Raw genomic sequence first — 18,543 nt, 5'->3', positions numbered from 1 at the left:
TTATCGCCCCCAGAAACCTCCTTTTACTCTCTGTTCCAGACATTCTAGACAACCAATTCTCAAAGCTTTTAGCTGTACCCCTATCCTACTCCTCCTCTGTTCCTCTGGTGATGTAGAGGTGAATCCAGGCCCTGCAGTGCCTAGCTCCACTCCTATTCCCCAGGCGCTCTCTTTTGATGACTTCTGTAGCCATAATAGCCATGGTTTCATGCATGATAACATTTGAAGCCTCCTCCCTAAGTTTGTTTTATTCACTGCTTTAGCACACTCTGCCAACCCGGATGTTCTAGCCGTGTCTGAATCCTGGCTTAGGAAGACGATCAAAAATTCTAAAATGTACATCCCTAACTAACATAGGAAACACTGTCACCACCGATAAATCCACTATAATTGAGAATTTCAATAAGCATTTTTCTACGGCTTGCCATGCTTTCCACCTGGCTACCCTACCCCTGTCAACAGAACTGCACCCCCTACAGCAACTCGCCCAAGCCTTCCCCATTTCTCCTTCTCCCAAATCCAGTCAGCTGATGTTCTGAAAGAGCTGCAAAATCTGCACCCCTACAAATCAGACGGGCTAGACAATCTGGACACTTTCTTTCTAAATTTACCTCCCGAAATTGTTGCCACCTCTATTATTAGCCTGTTCAACCTCTCTTTCGTGTCGTCTGAGATTCCCAAAGATTGGAGAGCAGCTGCGGTCATCCCCCTCTTCAAAGGGGGAGACACTATAGACCAAAACTGCCACAGACCTATATCTATCCTACCCTGCCTTTCAAAGGTCTTAGAAAGCCAAGTCAACAAACAAGATTACCGACCATTTCGAATCCCACCATACCTTCTCCGCTATGAAATCTGGTTTCAGAGCTGGTCATGGGTGCACCTCAGCCACGCTCAAGGTCCTAAACGATATCTTAACCACCATCGATAAGAAACAATATTGTGCAGCCGTATTCATTGACCTGGCCAAGGCTTGCGACTCTGTCAATCACCACATCCTCATCGGCAGACTCGACAGCCTTGGTTTCTCAAATGATTGCCTCGCCTGGTTCACCAACTACTTCTCTGATAGAGTTCAGTGTGTCAAATCGGAGGGTCTGTTGTCCGGGCCTCTGTCAGTCTCGATGGGGGTGCCACAGGGTTCAATTCTTGGACCGACTCTCTTCTCTGTATACATCAATGATGTCGCTCTTGCTGCTGGTGAGTCTCTGATCCACCTTTACACAGACGACACCATTCTGTATACTTCTGGCCCTTCTTTGGAGACTGTGTTAACAACCCTTCATGCGAGCTTCAATGCCATACAACTCTCCTTCCGTGGCCTCCAATTGATCTTAAATACAAGTAAAACTAAATGCATGCTCTTCAAACAATCGCTGCCTGCACCTGCCAGCCTGTCCAACATCACTACTCTGGACAGCTCTGACTTAGAATATGTGGACAACTACAAATACCTAGGTGTCTGGTTAGACTGTAAACTCTCCTTCCAAACTCACATCAAACATCTTGGCTTCCTATTTCGCAACAAAGCATCCTTCACTCATGCTGCCAAACATACCCTTGTAAAACTGACCATCCTACCAATCCTCGACTACGGCGATGTCATTTACAAAATTGCCTCCAAAACCCTACTCAGTAAATGGGATGCAGTCTATCACAGTGCCATCCGTTTTGTCACCAAAGCCCCATATACTACCCACCACATATTCGTCGCCAAACCCACTGGCTCCAGGTCATCTACAAGACCCTGCTAGGTAAAGTCCCCCCTTATCTCAGCTCGCTGGTCACCATAGCAGCACCCACCTGTAGCACGCGCTCCAGCAGGTATATCTCTCTGGTCACCCCCAAAACCAATTGTTCCTTTGGCTGCCTCTCCTTCCAGTTCTCTGAAACTGTAAACACTTATCTCCCTCACTTGCTTTAAGCACCAGCTGTCAGAGCAGCTCACAGATTACTCCACCTGTACATAGCCCATCTATAATTTAGCCCAAACAACTACATATTTTCTGACTGTATTTATTTACTTTGCTCCTTTGCATCCCATTATTTCTATCTCTACTTTGCACATTCCACTGCAAATCAACCATTCCAGTGTTTTACTTGCTATATTGTATTTACTTCGCCACCATGGCCTTTTTTTGCCTTTACCTCCCTTATCTCACCTCACTTGCTCACATTGTATATATACTTATTTTTCTACTGTATTATTTACTGTATGTTTGTTTTACTCCATGTGTAACTCTGTGTTGTTGTTGTATGTGTCAAACTGCTTTGCTTTATCTTGGCCAGGTCGCAATTGTAAATGAGAGCTTGTTCTCAACTTGCCTACCTGGTTTACTTGTTATGGCTGCAATCCCCCTATCGGGATAAGTGTCATCGACAACCGCTGAATAGCATTCAATAAATATTACTACAAATATTTATATTCATGAAATCACAAGTGCAATATAGGAAAACACAGATTAGCCTTTTGTTAATCCACCTATTGTGTCATATTTTGAAATAATGCTTTACAGCGAAAGCAATCCAAGTGTTTGTGTAAGTTCATCGATCGCTCGACAAAACATTAAGTACACTTAGCATCAGGAAGCTTGGTCATGAAAATCAGAAAAGCAATCAAATTAATTGTTTACCTTTGATGATCTTCGGAAGTTTTCACTCACGAGACTCCCAGTTACATAACAAATGTTCCTTTTGTTCCATAAAGATTATTTTTATATCCAAAATACCTCCGTTGTTTGTCACGTTATGTTCAGAAATCCGCAGGAAAGAGTGGTCACGACAACGCAGACGAAAATTCCAAATAGTTTCCATAATGTCCACAGAAACATGTCAAACATTTTTTATAATCAATCCTCAGGTTGTTCTTAAAATATATAATCGATAATATATCAACTGCAAATGTTCTGTTATTCAAACAGTTTTGGAAACTTTAGAGTGTTTTCTATCCAAAACTAATAATAATATGCATATATTAGCAACTGAGACTGAGGAGCTGGCCGTTTACAATGGGAACCTTTTCATACAAGCTACTCAATACTACCCCTGCAGCCATAAAAAGTTAAATAAAAAAAATTGCAAAAGTCAGAAATAGCCATAAAATGTATTGCTTTCCTTTGAAGATCTTCATATTTTTGCAATCCCAAATATCCCAGTTACACAATGAATGGTCGTTTTGTTCAAAGAAGTCCTTCTTTATATCTCTAAAATGTATTTGGCACATTTGATTCAGAAAAACACCTGTTCCAACTCACCCAACATGCCTATAATCGAATCTAAAAAGTAACCTATAAACTTGGTCCAAACATTTCAAACAACATTTCTAATCCAACCTCAGGTATCCTAATATGTAAATAATCAATCAAATTTAAGACGGAATAAACTGTTTCCAATACCGGAAAAAACAACAATAAGGAGCGCGCATTCATTCATGCTCACCAAAATACTAGAGTCCTCCTCTGTGACACTTAGAAAGAATACAACTACTTCTTCATTTAAAAAAAATAATAAAATTGAACAATTTTTAAAGACTGTTGACATCTAGTGGAAGCCATAGGAACTGCAATCTGGGACCAAATAATTTGGCTTTCCCATAGAAAAGCATTGGAAAGTCGAATGACCTCAAAAAATAATTTTCCTGGATGGATTGTCCTCGGGATTTCGCCTGCCAAATCAGTTCTGTTATACTCACAGATATTATTTTAACAGTTTTAGAAACGTTAGAGTGTTTTCTATCCAATACTACCATTAATATCCTAGCTTCTGGGCCTAAGTAACGGGCAGTTTACTTTGGGCACCTCAGTCATCCAACCTTCCGAATACTGAAGGAATGAAAATCCATAAATTAACTTTTAACAACGCACACCTGTTAATTGAAATGTAATCCAGGTTACTGCCTCATGAAGCTGGTTGAGAGAATGCCAATAGTGTACAAAGCTGTCATCAAGGCAAAGACTGACTACTTTGAAGAATCTCAAATATAAAACATATTTTGATTTGTTTGACACTTTTTTAGTTACGACATGATTCCATATGTGTTACTTCATAATTGTGATGTCTTCGCTACTAGTCTACGATGTAGAAAAACCCTGGAATGAGTAGGTGTCCAAACTTTTGAGTGGTACAGTATATGTACGGTACATGTGAATTAAAATGGGGTGACTATGCACAAAAAGCTCTGTCATATCTAAACGGTTCACCCAATATGCATTGAAATACCGTCAAATTAAAGCCGACAGTCTGAACTTTAACCTCATAGTCATTGTGTCATTTCATTGCTGGAGTATGGAGTCAAAACAACCAAAACTGTATGACTGTCCCAGTACTTTTAGAACTGACTGTATATATGCCATTTATCAGACGCTTTTACCCAAAGGGACTTACTAAAGTGAGTTCCTACATTTATATATGGGTGGCCCCAGCAGGAATTTAACCTATGATCCAGGCATTGCTAACTCCATAGTCTACCAACTGAGCCACACCAGACCACATAGGTAATGTATAAACTATACAATATGTTGTTTTAATGCCACCCCTCCCTCTGTGTGTTCAAAGGAGATCCTTGGCCTTGGACAGATCCAGCCCTACAGATCAAAGAGAGCCCTGTTCGCCCCCCGCATGCATGTCAGTGAGAACATGGAGCCCCCATTCCCGAAAGTCATTGGCACGGTAAGCCTCACCTGTCCGTCCCACCTCGGACACCTTCTGATACACTAATAGACGGATTGTGGTGAGTTTACCACCATATTCCACTGAAAACCATATTCCAGTGAAAACATGCCTCTCCACTGTGAATAGTGGCCGGGGAATTTAATGCAGGGAAACTCAAATCCATTCTACCTAATCTCTACCAGCATGTTAAAACCTGTTGCAACGAGCAATCCCGTATCCGGGAGCGTAATTATAGCCTCAAGCTCATTACCATAACGCAACGTTAACTATTTATGAAAATCGCAAATGAAATGAAATAAATATATTGGCTCACAAGCTTAGCCTTTGTTAACAACACTGTCATCTCAGATTTTCAAAAAATGCTTTTCAAGCATTTGTGTAAGAGTATTGATAGCTAGCATAGCATTAAGCCTAGCATTCAGCAGGCAACATTTTCACAAAAACAAGAAAAGCATTCAAATAAAATAATTTACCTTTGAAGAACTTCGGATGTTTTCAATGAGGAGACTCTCAGTTAGATAGCAAATGTTCAGTTTTTCCAAAAATATAATTTGTGTAGGAGAAATTGCTCCGTTTTGTTCATCACGTTTGGCTAAGAAAAAAACCAGAAAATTCAGTCATTACAACGGCAAACTTTTTTCCAAATTAACTCCATAATATCGACAGAAACATGGCAAACGTTGTTTAGAATCAATCCTCAAGGTGTTTTTCACATATCTATTCGATGATGAATCACTCGTGGCAGTTTGGTTTCTCCTCTGACCAAAATGGAAAAATGCACGCACCTGGAGATTACGCAATAGTTTCGACGGAGGACACCGAGCGGACACCTGGTAAATGTAGTCTCTTATGGTCAATTTTCCAATGATATGCCTACAAATACGTCACAATGCTGCAGACACCTTGGGGAAACGACAGAAAGTGTAGGCTCATTCCTTGCGCATTCACAGCCATATAAGGAGACATTGGAACACAGAGCATTCAAAATCTGACTCACTTCCTGTATGACATTTCATCTTGGTTTCGCCTGTAGCATTAGTTCTGTGGCACTCACAGACAATATCTTTGCAGTTTTGGAAACGTCAGAGTGTTTTCTTTCCAAAGCTGTCAATTACAGTGCCTTGCGAAAGTATTCGGCCCCTTTGAACTTTGCGACCTTTTGCCACATTTCAGGCTTCAAACATAAAGATATAAAACTGTATTTTTTTGTGAAGAATCAACAACAAGTGGGAAACAATCATGAAGTGGAACGACATTTATTGGATATTTCAAACTTTTTTAACAAATCAAAAACTGAAAAATTGGGCGTGCAAAATTATTCAGCCCCCTTAAGTTAATATTTTGTAGCGCCACCTTTTGCTGCGATTACAGCTGTAAGTCGCTTGGGGTATGTCTCTATCAGTTTTGCACATCGAGAGACTGACATTTTTTTCCCATTCCTCCTTGCAAAACAGCTCGAGCTCAGTGAGGTTTGATGGAGAGCATTCGTGAACAGCAGTTTTCAGTTCTTTCCACAGCTTCTCGATTGGATTCAGGTCTGGACTTTGACTTGGCCATTCTAACACCTGGATATGTTTATTTTTGAACCATTCCATTGTAGATTTTGCTTTATGTTTTGGATCATTGTCTTGTTGGAAGACAAATCTCCGTCCTAGTCTCAGGTCTTTTGCAGATTCTATCAGGTTTTCTTCCAGAATGGTCCTGTATTTGGCTCCATCCATCTTCCCATCAATTTTAACCATCTTCCCTGTCCCTGCTGAAGAAAAGCAGGCCCAAACCATAATGCTGCCACCACAATGTTTAACAGTGGGGATGGTGTGTTGCTTTTACGCCAAACATAACGTTTTGCATTGTTGCCAAAAAGTTCAATTTTGGTTTCATCTGACCAGAGCACCTTCTTCCACATGTTTGGTGTGTCTCCCAGGTGGCTTGTGGCAAACTTTAAACAACACTTTTTATGGATATCTTTAAGAAATGGCTTTCTTCTTGCCACTCTTCCATAAAGGCCAGATTTGTGCAATATACGACTGATTGTTGTCATATGGACAGAGTCTCCCACCTCAGCTGTAGATCTCTGCAGTTCATCCAGAGTGATCATGGGCCTCTTGGCTGCATCTCTGATCAATATTTTCCTTGTATGAGCTGAAAGTTTAGAGGGACGGCCAGGTCTTGGTAGATTTGCAGTTGTCTGATACTCCTTCCATTTCAATATTATCGCTTGCACAGTGCTCCTTGTGATGTTTAAAGCTTGGGAAATCTTTTTGTATCCAAATCCGGCTTTAAACTTCTTCACAACAGTATCTCGGACCTGCCTGGTGTGTTCCTTGTTCTTCATGATGCTCTCTGCGCTTTTAACGGACCTCTGAGACTATCACAGTGCAGGTGCATTTATACGGAGACTTGATTACACACAGGTGGATTGTATTTATCATCATTAGTCATTTAGGTCAACATTGGATCATTCAGAGATCCTCACTGAACTTCTGGAGAGAGTTTGCTGCAGTGAAAGTAAAGGGGTTGAATAATTTTGCACGCCCAAATTTTCAGTTTTTGATTTGTTAAAAAAGTTTGAAATATCCAATAAATGTTGTTCCACTTCATGATTGTGTCCCACTTGTTGTTGATTCTTCACAAAAAAATACAGTTTTATATCTTTATGTTTGAAGCCTGAAATGTGGCAAAAGGTCGCAAAGTTCAAGGGGGCCGAATACTTTCGCAAGGCACTGTATATGCATCTTTTCGTGACAAAATATCTTGTTTAAAACGGGAACGTTTTTCATCCAAAAATGAAATACTGCCCCAGATGTTCAAGAGGTTAAATGTGTAACCAGAGGAAAAAAATTCTAGACCAGCTTTGCTCCACAAACAGAGATGCGTTCAAAGCTCTCCCTCACCCTCCATTTGGCAAATCTGACTGTGATTCTGTCTTCCTGATTCCTGCTTACAAGATAAACTGAAGCAGGAAGCACCAGTGACTCGGTCAATAAGAAAGTGGTCAGATGAAGCAGATGCTAAGCAACAGGACTGTTTTTCTAGCACAGACTGGAATATGTTCCGGGATTCTTCCGATGGCATTGAGGAGTACACCACATCAGTCACTGGCTTCATCAATAAGTGCATGGATGACGTCGTCCCCACAGTGACATTACTTACATACCCCAACCAGAAGCCATGGATAACAGGCAACATCTGCACTGAGCTAAAGTGTAGAGCTGCCGCTTTCAAGGAGCCGGACTCTAACCTGGAAACTTATGAGAAATCCCGCTCTACCCTCCGACGAACCATCAAACAGGCTAAGCGTCAATACAGGAATAAGATTGAATCGTACTACACTGGCTCTTACTCTCAACGGATGTGGCAGGGCTTGAAAACTATTACAGACTACAAAGGGAAGCAGGGCCACGAGCTTCCCAGTGACACGAACCTACCAGACGAGCTAAATTACTTCTATGCTCGCTTCGAGGCAAGCAACACTGAAGCATGCATGAGAGCACCAGCTGTTTTGGACGACTGTGTTATCACGCTCTCCATAGCCGATGTGAGTAAGACCTTTAAATAGGTCAACATTCACACGGCCACAGGGCCAGATGGATTACCAGGACGTGTTCTCCGAGCATGCGCTGACCAACTGGCAAGTGTCTTCACTGACATTTTCAACCTCTCCCTGACTGAGTCTGTAATACCAACATGTTTCAAGCAGACCACCATAGTCCCTGTGCCCAAGAACACTAAGGTAACCTCCCTAAAGGACTACTGATCCGTAACACTCATGTCTGTAGCCAATAAGTGCTTTGAAAGGCTGCTCATGGCTCACATCAACACCAATATCCCAGAAAAAAGCATTGTTGGTTAAGGGCTTGTAAGTAAGCATTTCACTATGCATGTGACAAATACAATTTGATTTGATTTGAATAACAAGAATAATTAGCATTTAAGCAGAATAAACAATTACCCCTCACAAATAAAACTGTGTGTGTTTGAATTGGATATTTTTCTATTTTTACTACTACTAAAACTACCCAATCCGTTTTGGATGACAGTCAAAACAAATATATGACTCGATGAATATAACTTGATGTATTCCTTTTTAATAAAAAGGCTAGATCCTTGACATCCTTATCTGGTTATGTTACCAAGGGTTGATAAAAAACAACATTTAGTCAGTACCATGCTCAAGTTCTTTGATTGATTTTTCGGAATACATTGGTGGCTAGGTCATTTGATCAGAGTTGTTTGGTGTTAATGTGTGTACAAGTAATTCAGCTTAGATGAGATAGATGGAGGGCCCATTTTACTGCTGTTCCATTTAGGAACTCAGACATACAGGTTCAAGCCTACAGACCATCTGTAAAAACAGGAATAGATTTAAAATGTTTATGTGGAACAGCTATTGGACTTTTACAGAGGTTATACCTTCCATAATTGAGTCCTCACAGCCTCATTTGCAGAAGGAACACTAAGACATGAAGCAATGTATTTTCAGGACTGTGTGTGTGTGTGTGTGTGTGTGTGTGTGTGTGTGTGTGTCTGTGCGTGTCTGCGACCGAGAGAGAGAGCTTTGCAGATGAGACTAAAGAATCAACCTCTTCTCAGAACACCCAGAAAGAGAGTCTGAAAATGAAACCTTAAAAGAGAGACATCACAAAGCTGAGCAATGCACATAATAGATAATTGCAGACTGGAGAGTTCTTCTGAAGCTAAGTTCTCTCTATTCCCCCTCTGTCCTGTGGTATCTGGGGAACTTTGGGTCCCTGAGGGGTCTGTGGAGGATTCATAGTATAGCCTTCCTCCCTCCCCCTGTGGCTCTCAGTGGTGGGTAAGCACCAAGGCAAAGTGTCATGCCCCCAATGTGAGAGAAAGAGACAGGGAGCGTGAGGGAGACCTACAGTCAGCAGATTAGATTGGCTTACAGGAGTTCTATAGGTGTTATGGACAAACTGTTAAATTAGTTGAAAAGAAAACATACACCTTGGAATTGTTTTCTTCAGGCACTTACTGATTGCATACGGTAGATACAGACACACAGTATCCTTTATTTTCTGTCCGTACAAGATTCATTTCAGTGTTACAGTATATTGCATGATCCTTGTATGTCATGCATCAGTGATGTGCCTCCACTGATGGCAGAACGAGATGAGGGTTGACATGCTCCTGATTTGGAGTAGTCATCGCTCCATAGAGAGATTATGTTACAATCTTATGAAGAAGCTCAGTAAGACTGTGCTGGGAATGTTCCCACTACCAAGCCTTTCTCTATCTCGCTCTCTCTCTCTCTCTTTCCCTGCGCTCACCTTCTCACCATAGTTATGCTATTTTATCTGATGGCAGCTATACATCGGAGAACAGGCACTATTTATTTTCAAAATGGATACAGCTTCTCCTCCTTATCCTCCTCACCACCATCATGGTAGCCATTGATTTCCCATGTGTTGCCCCTATGAGGGTGAGCCTGGGAAAGGGAATGGATTTGATATAGGGTCTATCATATGTTCTCCCCCTGGCGTTCCAGGACTACTGTAGCTATTTCATATCAGGAGAACCTGAATAGCATATGTTCATAGTATTGTTCCTGTATTGTGCAAGGAACATTCATTAATATCTTATATTCTGAGAACATGGCAACCATGTTCTGTGTGTGTTTGGTTGATGGAATATTCTCCTCACCCTCAGAAAACTGAACACATGATTGGTCCTGCAACATCCCATGAAACGTGCCTAAAACATTGATATTATATATTCTGAGAACATGGTAACCGCGTTCTGGGTATGGTCTGTTTGACCTTAAGGGAACTCTGGCATGCTGACCACACCGCTCGCATGGCGTGCTCGAGCGTTGCAAAATAAATATACACATACATGTTATTCAATCATTGCACCCACACTGCTCGAGCGCCTCAGCGAGCGTCTTCGTGGCCACTAAAATAGAAATAGGTTCTATTTGTGATGTTCAACGCGCTGCAAGTCCGGCCTCTCCCATCACCTCATTGGTTTTTAGGAGCATATGTGTTCTCATCACTGGTGTTTAGGAGCATGATTGAAAGATGAGCTGATGTCCACACTCCAGTCGGTTGTAGTAATTCACCGTAAAGTTGGTTTCCAACCGCCACATAAAGTCCAAAGAAGTAAAACAGCAGCCTGAGGAAGGGGGAGAGATGACGAGAAAGGAATTTGGTTTGCCATTTTACCTGTGGATTGTCAAAGTAGAGGACCTTGCGCATTTCAGGTAAAATAACAACCCAATGTTTACATCCCAGGACATATTAGCTAGCAACAGCAAGCTAGCTAGCTAAATTGCCATAAATGTTTAATGCTTTTCGACCTGTCCCCAAATTAATATAATTGGTTCAGAGTTTGTTTTGATATTTCAACCTGCGTGTCCTTATCGTGTCTGGTGTGGGGGTACAAAATCAACATGCACGTGATGGCGCACGTCTGGTTTGGTCATCATGTAATACCAAGACATGCTAAAAAGTGTTTTGCTAACATAGATTAGATAAAATGTTGGTCACTGGTCACTCAAACGTTAGGGAAACATTACAAAAACTTTCTCTTTCCTTAGAATTGTTAGCTGGGCCCACTTTTTTCTCAATCACTTGCTAGCTTGGGCTCTCACTCTTTTTTTCACTTTCCCCTCTCTCGCTCTCTCTCTTTTATTAATCACTCAAAATGCCACTTATACTCTTTAACTCAGTAAACTTTCCCTGCCACCTGTAAGCTTCTCAAACTCTGTTGACCGTCTCCCACCTCCAGCTCCAAGTGCATTTCCTACTGCTACAATACATGGCCATTGAGAGAAAACATGACAGCTTACATACACAAGCCATATAGCAATGTGACACAGCTCTAACAGATGACAGCATTTGTGCAAAACTGAAAGCGAGAACCACCCCATTTAACCGTGGCAAGGTACTGGGAATATGGCCAATTACAAACAGTGTAGTTATGCCTTCAGTAAGGCAATCAAATAGACAAAACGTCAGTATAGAGACAAAGTGGAGTCGCAATTCAATGGTTCAGACGTGATGTACAGTGGGGAGAACAAATATTTGATACACTGCCGATTTTGCAGGTTTTCCTATTTACAAAGCATGTAGAGGTCTGTAATTTGTATCATAGGTACACAAAAATCCAGAAAATCACATTGTATGATTTTTAAGTAATTAATTTGCATTTTATTGCATGACATAAGTATTTGATACATCAGAAAAGCAGAACTTAATATTTGGTACAGAAACAGAGATTACAGAGATCATACGTTTCCTGTAGTTCTTGACCAGGTTTGCACACACTGCAGCAGGGATTTTGGCCCATTTTACAGACCTTCTCCAGATCCTTCAGGTTTCGGGGCTGTCGCTGGGCAAAACAGACTTTCAGCTCACTCCAAAGATTTTCTATTGGGTTCAGGTCTGGAGACTGGCTAGGCCACTCCAGGACCTTGAGATGCTTCTTACGGAGCCACTCCTTAGTTGCCTTGGCTATGTGTTTCGGGTCGTTGTCATGCTGGAAGACCCAGCCACGACCCATCTTCAATGCTCTTACTGAGGGAAGGAGGTTGTTGGCCAAGATCTCGCGATACATGGCCCCATCCATCCTCCCCTCAATACGGTGCAGTCGTCCTGTCCCCTTTGCAGAAAAGCATCCCCAAAGAATGATGTTTCCACCTTCATGCTTCATGGTTGGGATGGTGTTCTTGGGGTTGTACTCATCATTCTTCTTCCTCCAAACACGGCGAGTGGAATTTAGACCAAAAAGCTCTATTTTTGTCTCATCAGACCACATGACCTTCTCCCATTCCTCCTCTGGATCATCCAGATGGTCATTGGCAAACTTCAGACGGGCCTGGACATGCGCTGGGTTGAGCAGGGGGACCTTGCGTGCGCTGCAGGATTTTAATCCATGACGGCGTAGTGTGTTACTAATGGTTTTCTTTGAGACTGTGGTCCCAGCTCTCTTCAGGTCATTGACCACGTCCTGCAGTGTAGTTCTGGACTGATCCCTCACCTTCCTCATGATCATTGATGGCCCACGAGGTGAGCTCTTGCATGGAGCCCCAGACCGAGGGTGATTGACCGTCATCTTGAACTTCTTCCATTTTCTAATAATTGCGCCAACAGTTGTTGCCTTCTCACCAAGCTGCTTTCCTATTGTCCTGTAGCCCATCCCAGCCTTGTGCAGGTCTACAATTTTATCCATGATGTTCTTACACAGCTCTCTGGTCTTGGCCATTGTGGAGAGGTTGAGTGTGTGGACAGGTGTATTTTATACAGGTAACAAGTTCAAACAGGTGCAGTTAATACAGGTAATGAGTGGAGAACAGGATGGCTTCTTAAAGAAAAACTAACAGGTCTGTGAGAGCCGGAATTCTTATTGGTTGGTAGGTGATCAAATACTTATGTCATGCAATAAAATGCAAATTAATTACTTAAAAATCATACAATGTGATTTTCTGGGTTTTTGTTTTAGATTCCGTCTCTCACAGTTGAAGTGTACCTATGGTAAAAATTACAGACCTCTACATGCTTTGTATGTAGAAAAACCTGCAAAATCGGCAGTGTATCAAATACTTGTTGTCCCCACTGTATGTGGCAGGGTCTATATACAATCACGAACTACAAAGGGAAAACCAGGCACATCGCAGATTTTAATTTTTTTATTTCACCTTTATTTAACCAGGTAGGCTAGTTGAGAACAAGTTCTCATTTGCAACTGCGACCTGGCCAAGATAAAGCATAGCAGTGTGAACAGACAACACAGAGTTACACATGGAGTAAACAATTAACAAGTCAATAATACAGTAGAAAAAAGGAGAGTCTATATACATTGTGTGCAAAAGGCATAAGGAGGTAGGCGAATAATTACAATTTTGCAGATTAACACTGGAGTGATAAATGATCAGATGGTCATGTACAGGTAGAGATATTGATGTGCAAAAGAGCAGAACAGAAACTAAATAAAAACAGTATGGGGATGAGGTAGGTAAAAATGGTACCGTTGTCTTGATTCCGGACAGCTAAACAGCTTCTTCACACGCTTTGAGGATAACACAGTGCCACCGATGCGGCCCACTACCAAGGACTGTGGGCTCTCCTTCTCCGTGGCTGATGTGTGCTAGACATTTTAAGTGTGTTAACCCTCGTAAGGCTGCCAGCCCAGACGGCATCCCTATTTCACTTATAACTCACTGTATCACAATTCCAGTGGGTCAGAAGTTTACATACACTAAGTTGACTGTGCCTTTAAGGAACAGAGTATGGCAAAGAGGAGTGAGAGAAGTTGCTGATGGTGGTGGGTCCTGCAGAAAATTATGTCATGGCTTTAGAAGCTTCTGATAGGCAAATTGACATAATTTGAGTCAATTGTAGGTGTTCCTGTGGATGTATTTCAAACCTTACCTTCAAACTCAGTGACTTTTGCTTGGCATCATGGGAAAATCAAAAAAAATCAGCCAAGACCCCAGAAAAATAATTGTAGACTTCCACAAGTCTTCCACAAGTCTGGTTCATCCTTGGGAGCAATTTCCAAATGCCTGAATGGGAAATCCAAATGTTCATCTGTACAAACAAGAGTATGCCAGTATAAACACCATGCGACCACACAGTCGTCATAACGCTCAGGAAGGAGACACGTTCTGTCTCCTAGAGATGAACGTGCTTTGGTTCAAAAGTGCAAATCAATCCCAGAACAACAGCAAAGGACCTTGTGAAGATGCTGGAGGAAACAGGTACAAAAGTACCTATATCCACAGTAAAAACAAGTCCTATATCGATATAACCTGAAAGGCCGCTCAGCAAGGAAAAAGCCACTGCTCCAAAAGCACAATAAAAAAGCCAGACTACGGTTTGCAACTGCACATGGGGACAATGATTGTATTTTTTTGAGAAATGTCCACTGGTTTGATGAAACAAAAATAGAACAGTTTGGCCATAATGACCATCGTTATGTTTGGAGGAAAAAGGGGTAAGCTTGCAAGCCGAAGAACACCATCCCAACCGTGAATTACGGGGGTGGCAGCATCATGTTGTTGGGGTGTCAGCATCATGTTGTGATTTTCTGCTGGAGGGACTGGTTCACTTCACAAAATAGATGGCATCATGAGGAATGGAAAAGTATGTGAATTCTTTGAAGCAACATCTCAAGGCATCAGTCAGGAAGTTAAAGCTTGGTCGCAAATAGGTCTTCCAAATGGACAATGACCCCAAGCATACGTCCAAAGTTGTGGAAAAATAGCTTAAGGACAACAAAGTCAAGGTATTTGAGTGGCCATCACAAAGCTCTAACCTCAATCCTATTGAAAATGTGTGGGCAGAACTGAAAAAGCGTGTGTGAGCAAGGAGGCCTACAAACCTGACTCAGTTACACCAGCTCTGCCAGGAGTAATGGACCAAAATTCACCCAACTTATTGTGGGAAGCTTGTGGAAGGATACCCGAAACGTTTGACCCAAGTTAAACAATTTCAAGGCAATGCTACCGAATACTAATTGAGTGTATGTTAACTTCTGACCCACTGGGAATGTGATGAAAGAAAGAAGAGCTGAAATAAATAATTCTCTCTACTATTATTCTGACATTTCACATTCTTAAAATAAAGTGGTGATCCTAACTGACCCAAGACAGGAGATTTTTACTAGGTTTAAATGTCAGGAATTGTGAAAATCTGAGTTTAAATGTAGTTGGCTAAGGTGTATGTAAACTTCTGACTTCAGCTGTATATTAGAATGCTGTTCATTCACTATAGCTCAGCATTCAACTCCGTAGTATCCTCCAAGCTCGGGGCCCTGGATCTGAACCCCACCGTGTACAACTGAGTCCTGGATTTCCTGATTTGCCACCCCCAGGTGGGGAAGGTAGGAAACAACACCTCTCCCTCTGTGGTGCCAGGAAAATAACCTCTCACTCAATGTAGACAAAACAAAGGAGCTGATCGTGGACTTCAGGAAACAGCAGAGGGAGCACGTCCCTATTCACATCGACGGGACTGCAGTGGAGCAGTTGGCAAGCTTCAAGTTCCTCGGCGTACACATCACTGGCAAACTGAAATGGTCCACCCACTCAGACAGTGTGGAGAAAAAGGTGCAACAGCGCTTCTTCAACCTCAGGAGGCTGAAGAAATTTGTTTTGGCACATAAATACCTCACATACTTTTACAGATGCACAATTGAGAGAATCCTGTCAGGCTGTATCACGGCCTGGTACGGCAACGCACCGCCCGCAACCGCAGTTCTCTCCAGAGGGTGATGCGGTCTGCCCAATGCATCACCGGGGGCAAACTACCTGCCCTCCAGGACACCTAAAGCACCCGATGTCACAAGAAGGCCAAGAAGATCATTAAGGACAACAATCACCCAAGCCTCTGCCTGTTCACCCCACTATCATCCAGAAGGCAGGCAGATGCATCAAAGCTGGGACCGAGAGACTGAAAAATAGCTCTATCTCAAGGCCATCAGACTGTTAAATAGCCCTGCACCTTCAAGGCTGCTGCCCCATATACATAGACTTGAATATACTGGCCACTTTAATAATGGAACACTAGTCACTTTAATATTGTTTGCATATTTTTGCTTTACTCATCTCATATGTACAGTATATACTGTATTCTATTCTACTGTATTTTAGTCTATGCCATGCCGACATTGCTCATCCTAATATTTATATATTCCTTAATTCCATTCTTTACTTTTAGGTTGTGTGTATTGTTGTGAATTGTTAGATATTACTGCACTGTTGGAGCTACAAACGAAACACATGCATTTTGCAACACCCGGAATGACATCTGCTAAACATGTGTATGTATTGTATTTTATTTTATTTGATTTAGCTACCATGACAAAGACCAAAGATGGCGGGAGTACCGTTGAGGACAGTGGTGTCTCTCTATCCCAGGTGAAGGATCTTTTAAACAAACAAAAATAGTTCTACAAGCAGTTGTTACAACAACAAATAGCTTCAAGTGTTTTGTCCAGATACTGGTGGACTAAACTAATAAAGGAATGGATGACCTGACCAGTGAGGTCCAGGACCTGAAAAACAGTTTGCAGATCTCCCAGGTTCAGCTCGATGAGTTTAAAAAGAATGGTAAGATGACAGCAATCTGTATGTCATTGAGAGAGGACATCAGTTTTGTGTGTGAATCCATGATAACAATGATGGTTAATTCAGACTATCTCTAGGGACAATCAAGGCGGAATAATGTGCTGTGGACGGAATTGCAGAATCTCCACATGAAACCTGGACGGTCTGAGTGAAATTATCTCTCAGAAATGTAAGATGGACCACAGGAATATTGAGGTGGAGCGCGCCCACAGGACTGGAAAACCCACCACCGGCCCAGGTGACAGGCCCAGGCCAATAGTGGTCATATTCCTGAGGTTCAAGGACAAGGTAGCTGTTCTGGAAAGAGCTAAGAACTTGAGAGGAAGGTATATCTTCCTCAATGAGGACTATCCTAAAGCTGTGAGCCAGAAGAGGAAAGAACTTATCCCAGCCGTGAAAGCTTCTAGAGCACGTGAGGACATTGCTTACATCTGCTATGACAGGCTCATTGTCCACCCTCCTTCCCTCCCAGAATCCTGGAAGGGATGAGAGATCCAAGCCTATGGGTTCGTAGATTCAACCACGCAGCACACACACCAAGTGATTAATGGACTGCTAAAATGTATATTTTTTCTCTTGCTTTGTTTGCTCTTTTCCATATTATGTCTATCTCTGATAAGATACCCAGGAAAGGGCTGAAAATAGCCCATATTAATATATGTAGCCTTAGAAATAAGGTTCATGAAATCAATAACTTGCTAACATCCGATAACATTCATATATAAGCCATTTGTGAGACTCACTTAGATAATTAATTTGATGATACAGCAGTAGAAGTACAAAGATACAACATCTATAGAAGAGACAGAAATGCTTATGGGGGAGGTGTTGCTGTATATACTCAGAGCCATATCCCTGTAATGCTTAGAGAAGATTAGTGTTATTGAAGTGTTGTGTTTGCAGGTTGACTTGGCACATCGAAAGCCTTTTCTTTAGGGGAGTATCTAAATAATATGTGAATTTCTTGATGGTGTATGTAAACAGAGAGGTCTACTTTCTTGGGAATCTGAATATTGACTGCTTTTCATCAAAGCTGTCCGCTCAAGAGGAAGCTTCTCACTGTAACCAGTGCCTGTAATCATGTTCAGGTTATTAATAAACCTACCAGGTTTTTTACAAACACTACAGGAACAAGTTCATCCACATGATTCAATCACATTTTTATTAAAACTTCAGAAATTTGTTCTAAAGCTATATCCGTACCTATTGTATGCAGTGATCACAATATAGTGGCTATATCCAGGAAAGTTCCAAAAGCTGGGCTTAAAATATTATGTAAGAGATCATACAAAATATTTTGCTGTGATTTATGTGGATGATGTTAAAACATTTTGTTGGACTGATTAATAAGGAGCATCCAGATGCTGCACTTTATTAATTTATGAAATTGCTTCTTCTAATTATTGAACAACATGCACCTGTTAAGAAACTGATTGTTAGAACTGTTAAATTTCATGGATTAATGAGGAATTAAAAAACTGTATGGTCGAAAGAGATGGAGCAAAAGGAGTGGCTAATAGGTCTGGCTAAACATCTGACTGATTGACTTACTGCAAATTGAGAAATTATGTGACTAAAATCAACAAAAAGAAGAATAAACTCTATTATGAAGCCAAGATCAATGATATAATGAATGATGGAAAAAAAAAATGTCATTGAATCAGATGGCTTGTTCATCACAAAACCATTTGATATTGCTAATTATTTTTATGATTACTTCATTGGCAAAGTGGGCAAGGAAATGCCAACATCAAACAGTTAGCCATCGTATTCATGCAACA

The 18,543-nt window shown here is 41.5% G+C and overlaps 1 protein-coding gene across 1 annotated transcript in view; it reads left to right on the top strand.

Moving 5' to 3' along the window:
• LOC110520038 (cadherin-13) overlaps window positions 1-18,543 on the top strand; it is a 603,183-nt gene that overhangs the window by 249,007 nt on the left and 335,633 nt on the right. The window contains exon 4 of the mRNA XM_090218153.1: window positions 4,555-4,668. Within this exon, the coding sequence (XP_090074279.1) occupies window positions 4,555-4,668 (114 nt within the window). The remainder of the gene's footprint in view (window positions 1-4,554; window positions 4,669-18,543) is intronic.

The sequence above is a fragment of the Oncorhynchus mykiss genome, chromosome 1, assembly GCF_057628025.1.
Source record: "Oncorhynchus mykiss isolate SJ-2025 chromosome 1, ASM5762802v1, whole genome shotgun sequence".
In the NCBI taxonomy this organism is placed as follows: domain Eukaryota; kingdom Metazoa; phylum Chordata; class Actinopteri; order Salmoniformes; family Salmonidae; genus Oncorhynchus; species Oncorhynchus mykiss.
This window is presented reverse-complemented; position numbering and strand designations above follow the sequence as displayed.